The sequence below is a fragment of the Schistocerca nitens genome, chromosome 1, assembly GCF_023898315.1.
Source record: "Schistocerca nitens isolate TAMUIC-IGC-003100 chromosome 1, iqSchNite1.1, whole genome shotgun sequence".
Lineage (NCBI taxonomy): Eukaryota > Metazoa > Arthropoda > Insecta > Orthoptera > Acrididae > Schistocerca > Schistocerca nitens.
Window position 1 is genome coordinate 758,704,821 of NC_064614.1, and position 16,832 is coordinate 758,721,652.

The following is a 16,832-nucleotide window of genomic DNA, read 5'->3' on the forward strand; positions in this document are numbered from 1 at the left end:
ATCAAAGTTTGACTGGCTGAAACAAAGACAACAAAAAGAAGATACAAGAGCAGCCATAGTAAATCTTATGGGAAACCCATCAAAGATGCTTGTTGTTCACTATTAAGAAAGGTTTAAACTTTACTCCAGCACTAGCAACTTTATCTCCTGCAGAATTCAACAGTAGAGTTGAACAAATTGTCTCTAGCTTACAGCTGATTTGGCTGAGGAGATACATCAGAGAAAAAGCTGTGCTCTTGCCATGTCTCTGTCATTGAGACATGACATCTTCAGACCAGAAAGAGTTGTGATGTATTCTTCACATGAAGATGATAAAGGCAACATAACTGTTTTACTACTAGCCACAGATTATGAAGAGGAAATCTACAAGCTTCTAGACAATGCTCTTATAGGAAGATTATGATGGATCCCACCAGTCAAATGTGGGGAAAGATGATAGAACTCCTTCAGAGTTCTTACAGACAAGACATCAGAAAGTTTTGCATTGTCCTGCTGCACAACCTGCCATATGGAATTCCAAAGATAAGCAAGGAGGGCATATTCTTGAGAGCCATACTAAGTACAATGGGAGCACTAATATACCATCCTGCAAAACCCTTGATGCCAGCTTTGATTCTGTTGGTTGTCAAGTGTGAGCACCACATTAAGAACTTTCTGCAGTTCATCCTATGTTTATAAAAACTCAGATAAGCGAGTTCAGACCTCATGGTTGGTTTTGGCATTGTGTCACTGTTTGCCAGTGCTCTACTCTTGAAAAGAAATTGGAGCATACATTCACAAAGCTTTATAGTTTCACACTGATGTCCTGTTTTCCCTTCAATGAGCATTACTATGAACAGACTGGTGGTGTGGCTATGGGTGGCCTTCTGTCACCTATGATTGCCCAGTATGTACATTAAAAAAACTGGAGACTAGCTGGTAGATGTAGCACCATAAATAACAACAGTTTTGAAACTTCCTGGCAGATTAAAGCTGTGTGCAGGATCCAGTCTCGAACTCAGTCCGGCACACAGTTTTAATCTGCCAGGGAGTTTCATACCAGTGCCCATTCCGCTGCAGAGTGAAAATATCATTCTGGGGTCAACAGTTTTCTTTAGGTAATATGACAAATATTTCATCAAATTAGCACAGGGGAAGAAGAGCTACAAGTTTTATTTCGGCATCTGTAATCCACCCACAGCCAAATGCATTTCACCATGGGAATGAAGCAAATTGGCCAACTAGCTTTATAAAAGAGCTACAAGTATTATTTCAGTATCTGTTTTCCACCCACAGCCAAATGCATTTCACTCTGAGAATAGAGCAAATTGACCAGACAGCTTTATTGGGATGCTCTGGTACAGGGAAGACTGGATGGAAGGCTGGTACATAGCATCTGCCAGAAGGAAACTCACATGCGTAAATGCCTACAGTTGTCATCAATTATGAAAAAGGAAAGAAATGGTAACACAGAGCTTTTGTGGTCTTCACCCAAGAAAACTTAATACCTTATACATCTCATAGTGGTGTTCCAGAAAAATTGCTATAGAGACCACCAGATGGAATGCCCCTTCAGGGAGAGGTTTATACCACAGATGGCATCTGAGGAGGATTTAGACGCAGCACAACTGAGACCTTAGCAGGATAAGCCCACAGCAACAGCCTACATCACATATACTGGCAACACACCAGAAAAGTTCACAGAATTTTATGCTGTCCCAAGACCAGAAGTGTGTACCACCCACCCACAACTAAGACTAAATCCCTTCTGCAGTCAGTAAAACATGATCTGGGTCCCTACAGGACAGATATGGAACTTGTATTGAATCAGTTCTTGGCATTCTGAATACCACCTTAGAAGGCCAAATTTTCTTTCTTCTTCAAAGTACAAAGCATTTGTTTATTCACTTTTTCCCTTAAGTAAGTACTGTCACATAAAGCAGACAACTGCCAGATTTACCATTTTCAAACTGTGATTGCTTGTGGAAACTTGTACTAAAATCCTGGAGAGAAAAAAAGTAATAAAAATAATTAATTTAATGAACATTATCATTCTAATTTAGTCTTGTTAGTGTCAATGAGCATCGTTCAATTTTTAAAAAAGTATTACTTCCCTCAATAAATACATATTCTATGGATTATTATAATCTGTTTGTGGGGGCAGAAATTGTGGGCCCTAGGCTACACTTCATTCCTATGAAAACAGCACGTCAGTGTCACTTTAAATTTCAGATGTGTTTTGGGTGCATACTTTAGGTTATTCATCCTGTGTGTGTGTGTGTGTGTGTGTGTGTGTGTGTGTGTGTGTGCGTGCGTGTTTGTGTGTTTATGGAGTGGTGTAGAAACATACTTGAAAATATTATTTTAGATGTAGAAACTGTAATATGTAATTATTTATTTCAGGCTGAAACAGAGAATGCTTTACATGTAGCATGCCTTAAAGTGAAAGAAATGGAATCTAAAGTTTCTTCACAGGAAATAAGGATAAAATCATTTTGTTCTAAAATGATGAAGTTTGAAAATCTACTTCGTGCCAGAAACCGTGTACATAGTTTGCGATTAAATAATGTGATTGGAACTTCAAGAATGTTAAAGGAAGAAAATATAATACTTCAACAACAGAGAGACAATTTGCATCAAAGGTACATAGGCATCATTGATGTCTGCTGTATGTAGAAAATGTTTCTGTGTAATGTGTTTATATTCTGTGAAACATGTTATTGTTGGTTATGCAGGTGTGAAGAATTGAAAGGCGTTGTGAAGAGAAAAGAAAAAGAAAATCTAGATGCTTTATACAGACAAAATTCTAAAATTGATCAATTGAATGCAGCTTTAAATGCACAAAGGATCGAAAAGTAAGTTACACCTTTATCATGACTCAACAAAATGAACTGCGGTCCAATAGAGGATAAAAATTTAACTTTTTCATTTATGACTAAAAATAAAAGTGCTGATAATTTCTTCAGGTAATAGGTAATAGAAGGAATATGTCATATAACAGGAGATTGTTATAGCAACACAAGGACAGTGATAGAAGTCACATGTGGTAGCAGAAATAGAATATTTTCCTAAGTCATTCTGTGTGAAACTCTAGAAATGAACACCAGGTATGAAAGATGAAGCTACACAAAATGCCAATAAAACACGCACTCGGCATCACTTGTGGCACTAATTAGACTTATACTTCTGCCATCATTAAGTAAATCATTGCTTTTTCTAGTAATATAGTAAAGTACAACTTAACTTTCCCCTCATAGGATTTAGATAATGAACTGACTGTAACAAAGAATAAGCTAATAGAGACTGAGAACATATGATCTGCATGAAAATTAAATTATCTTCAGGGATAGTCATCATTGGCATTTTAGTAAATCTGTTCACCGGAGGAATGCCATAATTCTTGGTAAAATGTAGAGAGAAACCCACTCTGAAAAAATGGAACAGTTTGTACACTGCTAAGTAAGCAGTTCCAAATTGCATGTGCTAGTTACTTAGAAATGATCGTTCAGCATATTACAGGTTGTGTATGAGTGAGTTAATTGGCCTTTCAAGTATGACATCAGAATTGTAATTTATGTTGCAAATTAAAGAAAATATGGATAAAAATAAAAGAAAATACAAATGAAATTGAGATTTTGAGCTCAATAAAGAGAAAACAATATTTTATTTTATCCATGATGCACATTTTAAACCTCTGTGGCAGTTGTTCAGTTCACGATTATTGAGACTACAACCAGCCAGAAGCATTTTTAAAGAGCTCTTATTTCTGTATCATTACTAATTTTTAAGCAACCATGCCCATCTTCAGGTGTGATCTCCTTCAGCAGTCTCTACTAGAAAAGACTGTAGTAACAGAAAAATCATGGAAATTTTGTGGGTTATGATGCCAGACAACAGGAAACTTTAGAATTCGTGTATTGGAGATAAGAAAAGAAAGGAATTATGAAATGTAATGATATTGGAACGGGAAAGGATAAATCATTCATAAATGAAGCTTTCACCAACTCATGGATTAGTTTGGATCTCGTAGTGCTCAACCAAACAAGGGCTCAGAAAGAATCAAAAGAAATACTCAGTTATTGATAGAGTAGGTCGTTAAACAAGAAATAACAATACACTAATGAGAAAGTGAATGAAAGGCAGCTTTCATGCTGCTGAAGACAGTTTTCATGATGAATGAAGTTTTACAGCATGGCACATGATTGTGATGTAGAATAGTCAGACCATATATTACATTTAAGTAACTGCCATGCACAAAATGCAGCAGGGTTGAGATTTGAGCTGATGTGATTACTGCTAGGTTGTTGTGAACAGTCTTGTGGGGCTCTTCATCTTAAACCTATGCGAGCACCAGATTTTTTTGTGGTACTGTTTTTTTTAGAAACCAATTTGAGTAAGTTGACAATTATAAGACTGTTACCATCAGTATCAGCTTTTGTTTTGAGCGGTGTATTGGTAATAGAGTTAGCCATTACTATTATATATTGTAACAGCCAGTATACAGATCACATTGCAGCAAATCATATGCTAGTGTTCAGTACTGAACAACACAACCATCTGTTTTATGACCTATATATGTATCATAACTAATCTACCCACCATACAGCATAGTGACTAGCATTGTGCTTTCATTTCCATTCATTCATTTATTCATTCATCATGAGGAATGTGAAATGTGTTAAAAAAAAAAGACAACGAAATCACATGAACTGGATTAACCATAAACTACCACTATATTGCTTATTGCTGATTATGGTTATGGCAACTAAATTCAATCAAGTATACTAGAAGGAAAGCTGTATTTCCTCAGTTGTACTAGATGTTGGATGTAATGGCAACAAATAAACCTGACATCTTTGAGGGTGTCCACAGCTGTTGTGGCAACAATGATAACAAAAGCACAATGGTTTGTTTAATCTGTGGGAGGTTGTTACAGAGATACTGAAGGAACTGAACTGGCAGACTCTTGGAAGACAGGTGTAAACTGTCCTGAGAAAGTCTATTAACAAAGTTTCAAGAACTGTCTTTAAATGACTACTCTCGGGATATACTACAACCTCCTATGTATCGCTCACATAGGGATCATGAGGATAAGATTAGAGTAATCACTGCATGCACAGAGGCATTCAAACAATCATTCTTCCCATGCTCCATATGTGAATGAAATGGGAAGAAACCCTAATAATTGGCACAATGGGACGTACCCTCTACCATGAACCTCACAGTGATTTGCAAGTACAGATGTTAATGTAGATATAGATGTAGATGTATATGTGGATAGCTACTGCTAGTTTAATAATAATTTAATTGCAGTTGCATTTTTTGTAGAAAATATTTACCTAAATTTGTATGTAAAAGCAAAGCTCCGCAGCTGTGGCCACAAGTGGGGACAGTCAGGACTCCTGTGTCATCCTCTGCCATATGGCATCACACAGAAGTGGTATGGAGGAGCGTGGGATCAGCACACTGCTCTCCCAGCCATTGTCAGCTTTGCAGACCTGGGAGCCTTTACTTCTCATTCAGTTAGCTTTTCTGTTGGCATCGTGATGCTGACTGAACCCTGTTCGAGTCCTCCTCCCGAGGAAAATCCCTGGCGATGCTGGGTCCTCTGCATGACAGTTGATACGCAAACCCCTCTGCTATATTTGTAGATAGTAAACCCTATTTACAGTACATGAATATCTGTCATGTAGCTTTATAATGAATATTGCTACTTGCCGTATAGATAACACAACTTTTCAATTCATGAATTCAGATAATTTGTAGAAAGAGATATTTTTCTAATTTTTTTAAGAATTGGTATGGATTACAAGTTTCTTGCTTGTGTTAGACAGGAACTCAAAGTGTGGAAAAAGCTAGCCAAGTTGAAAGAGGCTTGGTACTCATTGGTGCGTAATTATGACTGGGATAATAGCATGATAATAGATTCCTCTTTCAAGTATGATGGCGGTCAGAGCTGTGATTATATGCTGATATGGAAAACGATTGTAATGGTTGAAGTGGAATGCATGTCATTGTCCCTTGCGAGCAACTGATACATGTAGTAAGTGGCGGATTATGTGATATCATTCGTTTATCTAGAGCTCCCTGCTGGAGAGTAACTTTTGCAGCAAGACAGTGCATTACCTACCACTCCCAAATTGCATGAATGTGGTTTGATGAATACTTAACAAATAAGATGGTACTTGTACTGAAATCTTGTATTTATGGCAGATTATTCAACGTATTGAACAAGTATGACTGGTATAAATAATGACTGGTAGGGAACTTGCTTGGCATGTCTACACAATTTCATAAAGAACAAAGATACTGTGATTTACCAAACGATAAAGCACAGGTAGATAGACACAATAAAAAACACGCAAACACACACATTTCAAGCTTTCACAACCCAAGGTTGCTTCATCAGGAAAGAGGGAAGGAGAGGGAAAGACAAAAGGATGTGGTTTTTAAGGGAGAGGGTAAGGAGTCATTCCAATCGCGGGAGATGAAATACTTACCTTAGGTGGAAAAAAGGACATGTATACACTCGGCCACACACACATATCCATCTGCACATATATAGACACAGGCAGACATATGTAAATGCAAAGAGGTTGGGCAGAGATGTCAGTTGAGGCAGGAGTACACAGGCAAAGATGATGTTGAATGACAGGTGATGTACGAGGGGTGGCAACTAGAAATTAGCGGAGGTTGAGGCCTGGTGGGTAATGGGAATAGAGAATATATTGAAGGGCAAGTTCCCATCTCCAGAGTTCTGATAGGTCGGTGTCAGTGGGAAGTATCCAGATAACCCGGACGGTGTAACACTGTGCCAAGAAGTGCTGGCCGTGCACCAAGGCATGTTTAGCCACAGGGTGATCCTCATTACCAACAAACACTGTCTGCCTGTGTCTGTTCAAGCGAACGGACAGTTTGTTGCTGGTCGTTCCCACATAGAAGGCTTCACAGTGTAGGTATGTCAGTTGGTAAATCACGGGGGTGCTCCCACACGTGGCTCTGCCTTTGATCGTGTACACCTTCCGGGTTACAGGACTGGAATAGGTGGTGGTAGGAGGGTGCATGGGACAAGTTTTACACTGGGACCAGTTACAAGGGTAGGAGCCAGAGGGTAGGGAAGATGGTTTGGGGATTTCATAGAGATGAACCAGTTACAAAGGTTAGGTGGACGGTGGAAAGACACTCTTGGTGGGGTGGGGAGGATGATTTCATGAAGGATGGATCTCATTTCAGGGCAGGATTTGAGGAAGTCATATCCCTGCTGGAGAGCCACATTCAGAGTCTGATCCAGTCCCACAAAGTATCCTGTCACAAGTGGGGCACTTTTGGGGTTCTTCTGTGGGAGGTTCTGGGTTTGAGGGGATGAGGAAGTGGCTCTGGTTATTTGCTTCTGTACCAGGTCAGGAGGGTAGTTGCAGGATGAGAAAGCTTTTTCAGGTTATTGGTGTAATGGTTCAAGGATTCAGGAATGGAGCAGATTCATTTGCCACAAAGACCTAAGCTGTAGGGAAGGGACCATTTGATGTGGAATGGGTGGCAGCTGTCATAATGGAGGTACTGTTGCTTGTTGGTGGGTTTGATGTGCATGGATGTGTGAAGCTGGCCATTGGACAGATGGAGGTCAATGTTGAGGAAAGTGGAATGGGATTTGGAGTAGGACAAGGTGAATCTGATGGAACCAAAGGAGTTGACGTTGGAGAGGAAATTCTGGAGTTCTTCTTCACTGTGAGTCCAGATCATGAAGATGTCATCAATAAATCTGTACCAAACTTTGGGTTGGCAGCCTGGGTAACAAAGAAGGCTTCCTCTAAGCAACCCATATAGGTTGGCATACGAGGGAGCCATCCTGCTACCCATGGCTGTTCCCATTAATTGTTGGTATGTCTGTCCTTCAAAAGTGAAGAAGTTATGAGTTAAGATGAAGCTGTCTAAGGTAATGAGGAAAGAGGTTTTAGGTAGGGTAGCAGGTGATTGGCGTGAAAGGAAGTGCTCCATCACAGTGAGGCCCTGGACGTGTGGGATATTTGTGTATAAGGAAGTGGCATCAATGGTTACAAGGATAGTTTCTGGGGGTAACAGATTGGGTAAGGATTCCAGGTGTTCGAGAAAGTGGTTGGTGTCTTTGATGAAGGATGGGAGACTGCATGTAATGGTTTGAAGGTGTTGATCTATGTAGGCAGAGATACGTTCTATTGGGGCTTGGGAATGAGCTACAATGGGGCGGTCAGGATTTTTGGTTTGTGAATTTTAGGAAGTAGGTAGGAGGTAGGGGTGTGGGGTGTTGGTGGGGTCAGGAGGTTGACTCTTTGTATTCATCTTCCGTTTTTACCATAATCTACCATACAATTTTATCCTGCCTATATATACTCAATAATACGTAACTTACTTCCAAACCATAACCAAAAAAGTTTTTTACCACTGTCAACACTACCGCTGCTATAAAATCCACCGTTCTCAGTTTACAAACATTTCTCGTGTAACCTCGTGAATACTATTTCACAGCTTCAGTCCCTTTCACATATTAAACAACCATTTTGGCTTGTTCTAACCACTTTTGCGTTATTTACATTCCCGTTTTTCCCACATAACCGATCATATTTTAGCAGCTTCCCACAGGTTTTAACGTTATTATTTCTTCGTCAGACAATTGTTAGCCTCATTTTCATAATCTGCCAACACATAACCAGTCCTTTTAATACATTTACACTCAGTTTTTTCGAAATATTCCCGAATTTCTCCATCCTTTAACGTGTTTTGGAGGCAACACAACTACCTAACCTTTGTGCACATCGTTGTTTACCAACCTAAGTTCACCACAGGATCAACATAGCTCAGCTTTACCAACACTTTTTCGACTTTTTTCACACCATAACTCCAGTTGCTTCTCTCTCCCCATATATTTTTATTTTCTCTTTAGCGTCATGTTACACTTTCCATCTTCTAATACCATGTCACCCTCACAACATCCCCACAACGACCCCGTTAAGTTTTACTTACATTCCCTCCACAAACATACCTTCGCCCTAGCCAGATTATGCTCCCATATTTTATTTACTCGGGCTTGTCTGACATTTGACATTACCCCCAAAGGCCTCACACTTTAAAGTTCCCATCTCTGGCTGTAACCTTTCTTTCCATCAGTCCCTATACCAGTTCCAAACCGAACAATCCATAGCCCTCACCCACCTAATCCTTCACCTACACATCAACTCAGCCAATGAACACACCTGTCAACTCCTATCCCTAATCAAAGTCCTCAATCTTTCCTCTCCCACATCCACACTGGCTGTTCGGAGCATCCTCCTACAGGCCAACCACAAATTAGAACAGCATGCCACCCTCCACCTCAAAAAACTATCCAATCTCCTGGTTTCCCACCTCCAGAAAGGTAACTCTCACACCCTCCACAACCTTTCCAACAAACCTCAACCTCCTCTCCTTGCACACAGACCCAGTCTCTCCCATCTACTCAATCTCCCACTTCCAGCTCCACTCCCCCCAAAACCTCAAAATTCTAGTCAACACAATCTGGAACCACAACACCCCAATTCAGTAGTTAACCTTTCCTCCAAACCTCCCTCCCAATCCGAAACCTCTGTCCTTTCCAAAGGCCTCACCTTCAGCCCCTCTCCCAGATTCAACCAAACAGCCCTCATCAAAGATTTACTGTCCTACTCTCATAGTCTCTGCTGGAAATATCACTTTGCAATGAAGAAAAATAATCTCAATCCTACTCCTAATGATCCAGCTCCCCAAGACACGATCCAAATTGAACCCTGCCTGGAACAGTTCCATCATCCGTCACAGTGGGACCCACCTCCTCTTCCTCAAAATCACACCCTCCAAACCTTCCAGCAATTTCTCACCTCCAGCCTTGCCTCTCAGTCTTTCTTGAAAAACCTTAATCCTACTCCCAACATCACCACAACTGAAGCCCAGGCTATCCGTGATCTGAAGGTTGATCGATCCATCGTCATTCTTCTGGCTGTCAAGGGTTCCATGATCGTCACACTTGATTGTCGAGACTATGTGGCTGAGGGACTGCGTAAGATTTCAGACAACACTACATACAAAGTTTGTCAAGGTAATCCTATTCCTGATGTCCAGGTGGAGCTTCAAGGAATCCTCAGAACCTTAGGACCCCTCCAAAACCTTTCACCTGACTCCATCAACCTCCTGACCCTAAATTCACAAACCCAAACATTCCGGCCGCCCCATTGTAGCTGGTTACCAAGCCCCCACAGAACGTATCTCTTCCTACATAGATCAACACCTTCAACCCATTACATGCAGTCTCCCATCCTTCATCAAAGACACCAACCACTTTCTCGAACACCTTGAATCCTTACTGAATCTGTTACCCCCGGAAACTATCCTTGTAACCATTGATGCCACTTCCTTATACACAAATATCCCACACGTCCAGGGCCTCGCTGCGATGGAGCACTTCGTTTCACGTCAATCACCTACTACCCTACCTAAAACCTCTTTCCTCATTACCTTAGACAGCTCCATCTTAACTCACAACTTCTTCACTTTTGAAGGCCAGACATACCAACAATTAATGGGAACAGCCATGGGTACCAGGATGGCCCCCTCGTACACCAACCTGTATGGGTCGCTTAGAGGAAGCCTTCTTTGTTACCCAGGCCTGCCAACCCAAAGTTTGGTACAGATTTATTGATGACATCTTCATGATCTGGACTCACAGTGAAGAAGAACTCCAGAATTTCCTCTCCAACGTAAACTCCTTTGGTTCCATCAGATTCACCTGGTCCTACTCCAAATCCCATGCCACTTTCCTCGACATTGACCTCCATCTGTCCAATGGCCAGCTTCACACATCCGTCCACATCAAACCCACCAACAAGCAACAGTACCTCCATTATGACAGCTGCAACCCATTCCATATCAAACGGTCCCTTCCCTACAGCTTAGGTCTTTGTGGCAAATGAATCTGCTCCATTCCTGAATCCTTGAACCATTACACCAATAACCTGAAAACAGCTTTCACATCCCGCAACTACCCTCCCGACCTGGTACAGAAGCAAATAACCAGAGCCACTTCCTCATCCCCTCAAACCCAGAACCTCCCACAGAAGAACCCCAAAAGTGCCCCACTTGTGACAGGATACTTTGCGGGACTGGATCAGACTCTGAATGTGGCTCTCTAGCAGGGATACGACTTCCTCAAATCCTGCCCTGAAATGAGATCCATCCTTCATGAAATCATCCTCCCCACCCCACCAAGAGTGTCTTTCCACTGTCCACCTAACCTTTGTAACTGGTTCATCTCTATGAAATCCCCAAACCACCTTCCCTACCCTCTGGCTCCTACCCTTGTAACTGGTCCCGGTGTAAAACTTGTCCCATGCACCCTCCTACCACCACCTACTCCAGTCCTGTAACCCAGAAGGTGTACACGATCAAAGGCAGAGCCACGTGTGGGAGCACCCCCGTGATTTACCAACTGACATGCCTACACTGTGAAGCCTTCTATGTGGGAATGACCAGCAACAAACTGTCCATTCGCTTGAACAGACACAGGCAGACAGTGTTTGTTGGTAATGAGGCTCACCCTGTAGCTAAACATGCCTTGGTGCACGGCCAGCACTTCTTGGCACAGTGTTACACCGTCCGGGTTATCTGGATACTTCCCACTGACGCCAACCTATCAGAACTCCGGAGATGGGAACTTGCCCTTCAATATATTCACTCTTCCCGTTACCCACCAGGCCTCAACCTCCGCTAATTTCTAGTTGCCACCCCTCGTACATCACCTGTCATTCAGCATCATCTTTGCCTGTGTACTCCTGCCTCAACTGACATCTCTGCCCAACCTCTTTGCATTTACATATGTCTGCCTGTGTCTGTATATGTGCGGATAGATATGTGTTTGTGTGCGAGTGTATACATGTCCTTTTTTCCCCCTAAGGTAAGTCTTTCCACTCCCGGGATTGGAATGACTTCTTACTATCTCTCTTAAAACCCACATCCTTTTGTCTTTCCCTCTCCTTCCCTCTTTCCTGATGAAGCAACTTTGGGTTGCGAAAGCTTGAAATTTGTGTGTGGTTTTTTTGTTTTGTGTTTTTTATTGTGTCTATCTACCACCACTTTCTCGTTTGGTAAGTCTCAGTATCTTTGTTTTATATATATTTTTCCCATGTGGAATGTTTCCCTGTATTATATTTATATCATTAATTTCAGAAAGATATGCATGACTCACTCATCCTGGTGTGTTAAAACTGCTGTCTCATTAAGTGCAGGGTTTTAACAAGCCGGGGCACCTTAAGCTCAAGTCTGATTAATGCTGCCAGCCTTCAGTTTCTGTAAACTCTGGATGTGCTTCAGTGACTGTGATAGTGGAACATCGTGATTCTTGGAGAGGGGGAATCTTCTCTCAACTGCTTTGGAGATGTGGTAGAGACATCTGTAACAGAACCGTCATTCTGATGGTGGGCTGCACACAAATGGTATTTATGATACTAGGACAAAGCAGTCATTAGAAGGCAACCATTTGACCCCCTGCTGTTTTTGGATATGCATTACTGGGCCATTGTATTTGGCTTATTCAGATATCCAAGCTTGTACTTCAGTTAGCCATCACCATGTATTTCCTAGTTGCTCAAGAGTAAAAAGAAACCTAAAGTCTTTTTTAAAACTACACTTAGTGTTTAACCTTGGCCAAGAAGTAGTAATACTGCTTGCAAAGAGTAGAAATATTATGGTAATAAATAATAACAACATTAGACAAAACACAGGATGGCCAAATTTGGTAACCATGACATCAGTGGTCTATGGATAATACATAAAGTCTTGTTGATGAAGAACTGTTCTCTGCTACAACTGCCGTTAATGCACTGCAGAAAGCTACTATCAAACTGCTAATAGGATCTAGCCTGACTGAGGAACAACATTGGTGAGTATCATGCATTCTGTGTCAGTTTTCAGATACTTTCAAATTCAGAGTGGAAAAAAAAAAAAAAAAAAAAAAAAAAACCAGAGCAAATAGCCCAGGGTAAAACATTGCAGCAATACTGAGGAACAATCACTAATTAGCCATAACTCATATAGGGTGTCACCAGCTGAACAACACATAATTCAGGAGATAGTGGAGAAGATGCAGTAAGGTGGCATCATTAAACGTTTAGAGAGTCCTTGATCCTCTCCTGTGGTCCTTGTGAAAAAGAAATGTGGCAGATGGTGGTTCTGTGTCGACTACTGGTCTGCCCATCAAGAGTTCCTCTCCTGTGTCAACATCTTCATCTCAGAGTAACACTTCCAACCTATGTCCTCAATTATATGCTGGATGTATTCCACTCTCTGTCTTCCTCCACAGTTTTTGCCCTCTACTGCTCTGTCTGGGACCATGGAAGTCATTCGCTGATGTCTTAACAGATGTCCTATCATCCTGTCCCTTCTCCTTGTCAGTGTTTTCCACATATTCCTTTCCTCTCCACTTCTGCACAGAACCTGCTCATTCCTCATCTTACAGTCTACCTAATTTTCAATCCTTCATCTGTAGCACCACATCTCAAATGTTTCAATTCTCTTTTGTACCAGTTTTCCCGCAGTCCATGTTCGTCTATCATACAATGCTGTGCTCCAAACATACATTCTCAGAAATTTGTCCCTCAAATTAACATCTATGTTTGATACAGCAGACTTCTCTTGGCCAGGAGCGCCCTTTTTTCTAGTGCTAGTCTGCTTTTGATGTCCTCCTTGCTCCGTCTGTCATTGATTATTTTGTTGCCTAGGTAGTAGAATTCCTTAACTTCATCTACTTTCTGACCATTAATCCTGATGTTATGTTTCTCATTGTTCTCTTTTCTGCTACTTCTCATTACTTTCATCTTTCTTTGATTTACTCTCAATCCTGATTCTGTATTCATTAGACTGTTCATTCCATTCAGCAGATCATGTGATTCTCCGTCACTTTCACACAGGATAGCAATGTCATCAGCGAATTGCATCATTTAATCCTTTCACCTTGAATTTTAATTCCATTCTTGAACCTTTATTACATTTCCATCATTGCTTCTTCAATGTACAGATTGAACAGTAAAGGTGAAAGACTATATCTCTGCCTTACATCCTTTTTAATCTGAGCACTTCATTCTTGGTCATTCACTCTTATTATTCCCTCTTGGCCCTTGTACATATTGTATATCACCCATCTCTCCATATAGCTTACCCCTATTTTTCTCAGAATTTCGAATATCTTTCACCATTTTACACTGTGGAATGCTTTTACCAGGTCAACAAATCCTATGAACGTGTCTTGATTTTTCTTCAGGCTTGCTTTTATTATCAACCGCAATGTCACAATGTGAGAACTGCTTCTCTGGTAGCTTTACCTATCCTAAAGCCAAAGTGATTGTCATCCAGCACATCCTCAGTTTTCTGTTCCATTCTTCTGTAATTATTCTTGTCAGCAACTTGGATGCATGAACTGTTAAGCTGATTGTGCGATAATTCTTGCACTTGTCAGCTCTTGCAGTCTTCAGAATAGTGCAGATATTCCCACCCCAAGGACAAGAGAGTGCCCTGAACCTCTGTCAGCTCCTCTGCTATCTTTGGGTAGGCCATTGACAGAATGAGGGTGACTTCTTATGCTGGAAGCCTTCAGCGGCCAATGCTGATTATTAATCAGAATTTAAGCTGTGGTGGGTTTTGAACCCTAGACCAGGACATTTTTATTACTCATTAAAGACACTACCCCCCCTCTTTTTAGTTGTTGTTGACTTCATTTTGTTCCACATTATTCATTGCATATATTGGGACTGATGTCCCATGACACCCGTTCTAGTTCATTGTTGATCTGTGCACTCAGTTTTTTGTTACAGAAGGCAACCAATCCTCTGACTGAACACACTGAGCTACTGTACCAGCTTCCCTAGACCATGAGTGGTTGCTGAACAAAAATCACAAAAAAAGATGTCTACCTAATGCCCTGCATTGATGACACACTAGATAGCTTGAAAGCAGCAAAGTATTTCTGAACTTCAGCCATGCTGAAAGGTACTTGCAAATCGAGGATGATGTGCTGGCTGGAAGAAGATGGCCTTCATAGCATCTGATGGCCTCTACAAGTTAAAAGTTATGCTGTTTTGGAGCGTGTAAAGCTCCATCCTCATATGACAGTATGTTGGATGATCTGCTTTGACACCTTAAATTGACAATAAGTCTTTATTATCTGGATGAGACTGGCATTTTTAAAGACTTCTGAAGAACATCTAAGCTCTCTGACAAATGTGTCAAAGAGTGTTAACAACACAGGCCCTCCCTGAGCCTGAAAAAGTGCCTCTTTGTCACCCAATAAATAAAAATACTGGTGCAACTATCTTATGGAGATGGAGTCTGTCCCAATCCAGAGAAAATAAAACACATCATAGATTTTCTGACACTCACAGTGTCAGAAATTTTCTCAGCATTTACTTGTACAACTGGCAAATCTTAAAGAATTTATGTACCAAGGCACATCCTTCGCAAGGACTACTGCAGGGAGGTGCCGTATTTTCCTCAAATGTGGTGCAAGAAAATTTTTTCCTTATCCTTAAGGAGATGCTAGCTCCTTCTCCTGTCATAGCATTATGTGATGAGAATGCTGAGACAGAAGTTCACACCAGTGCTGGCTGTTATAGGATAGACCCAGTCCTAATGCAAATTCAGGAAGTTGTTGAAAAAGTATAACTTATGTTTCCAGAGTACTCTCCAAATCCGATATGAACTACTCTGTATCCAAGAAAGAATGTCTTGCAGTTGTTTGGATCCTCAACAAGTTTTAGATGTGTTTATTTGGCAAACCATTCACAGTTTTGAGGGCTATCATTCTCTATGCTGGCTGATTAGCCTAAAGGATCTGTGTGGCCAACTGGCAAGATGAGCACTGTGGATTCAGGAGCAGTCCATCCCAGTCACGATATGAGGATGGTTTAAAACGTTCTCAGAATCACCACAAGAGGTTAACGCTAGCACAATGAGTTGTTCACATGATGTTCATTGGACTGTTGCCTGTGAACATGTGCCATGTCAGTGCTCTTGGAAGAGAGTTGTGGAGGTGATGTGGCTGTGTTGTTGTTCCCGCATAGTGATTTGCGAAGATAGCAAAAATCTAGATTCGAGCAATGATTAAGTAATTTGTATGAAAGCAAAGGACATTCATGTCAGTTCCCAGAATACACTGGTGTCTCTGCTCCTTCATATTCAACTGTTGCCAAGTAGACAATGAATTTAGATTTGGTTGGGAGAGCATCTGCATGGATGTGTCATTACTCCAAAAATCATTGCAAAAGTGTACAAAATGATCATGGAGGATCACCAATTGGAAAGGTTTGAAATTGCTAATGCTTACCAAATGTCATCTGAAATGGTATGTCACATTTTAACTGAAGAATTAGAAATGAAAAAATTATCTGCAAGATGGGTGCCATGACTCTAGATGCGCGCCCTCACACATGTGCTGTCGCCATGGCAAAATTACATGATCTAAGGATGAATTGTTGCCACACCTGCTTTATCCACCTGATATGGCTCCATCAGACTTCCATCTCTTCCCAAGACTGAAAATTTTTCTTGGTGGATGAAGATTCACTTCAAATAAAGAATTGATAGTCGGAGTTGACAACTATTTTGCAGGCCTGGAGGAAACCCATTTTTGAGATGGGATCAAGACACTGGAACATAGTTGGAAAGTACTTTTTTTCTATTCCATTCTGAGAACTTTTCAAACCACCCTTGTACAAAAGCAGATGAAAACACAAGGATACCACCTGCCTTTCAGGGAATCCTTTGACAGAACACAGCAGTGTGGATGAGGTCCCAGTCATTGCTTTATTAAATGACAGTGCTGC

The 16,832-nt window shown here is 41.1% G+C and overlaps 1 protein-coding gene across 1 annotated transcript in view; it reads left to right on the forward strand.

Moving 5' to 3' along the window:
- LOC126199029 (cingulin-like) overlaps positions 1-16,832 on the forward strand; it is a 310,715-nt gene that overhangs the window by 44,140 nt on the left and 249,743 nt on the right. Inside the window, exons 4-5 of the mRNA XM_049935770.1 lie at positions 2,383-2,621; positions 2,715-2,834. Of these exons, the coding sequence (XP_049791727.1) occupies positions 2,383-2,621; positions 2,715-2,834 (359 nt within the window). The remainder of the gene's footprint in view (positions 1-2,382; positions 2,622-2,714; positions 2,835-16,832) is intronic.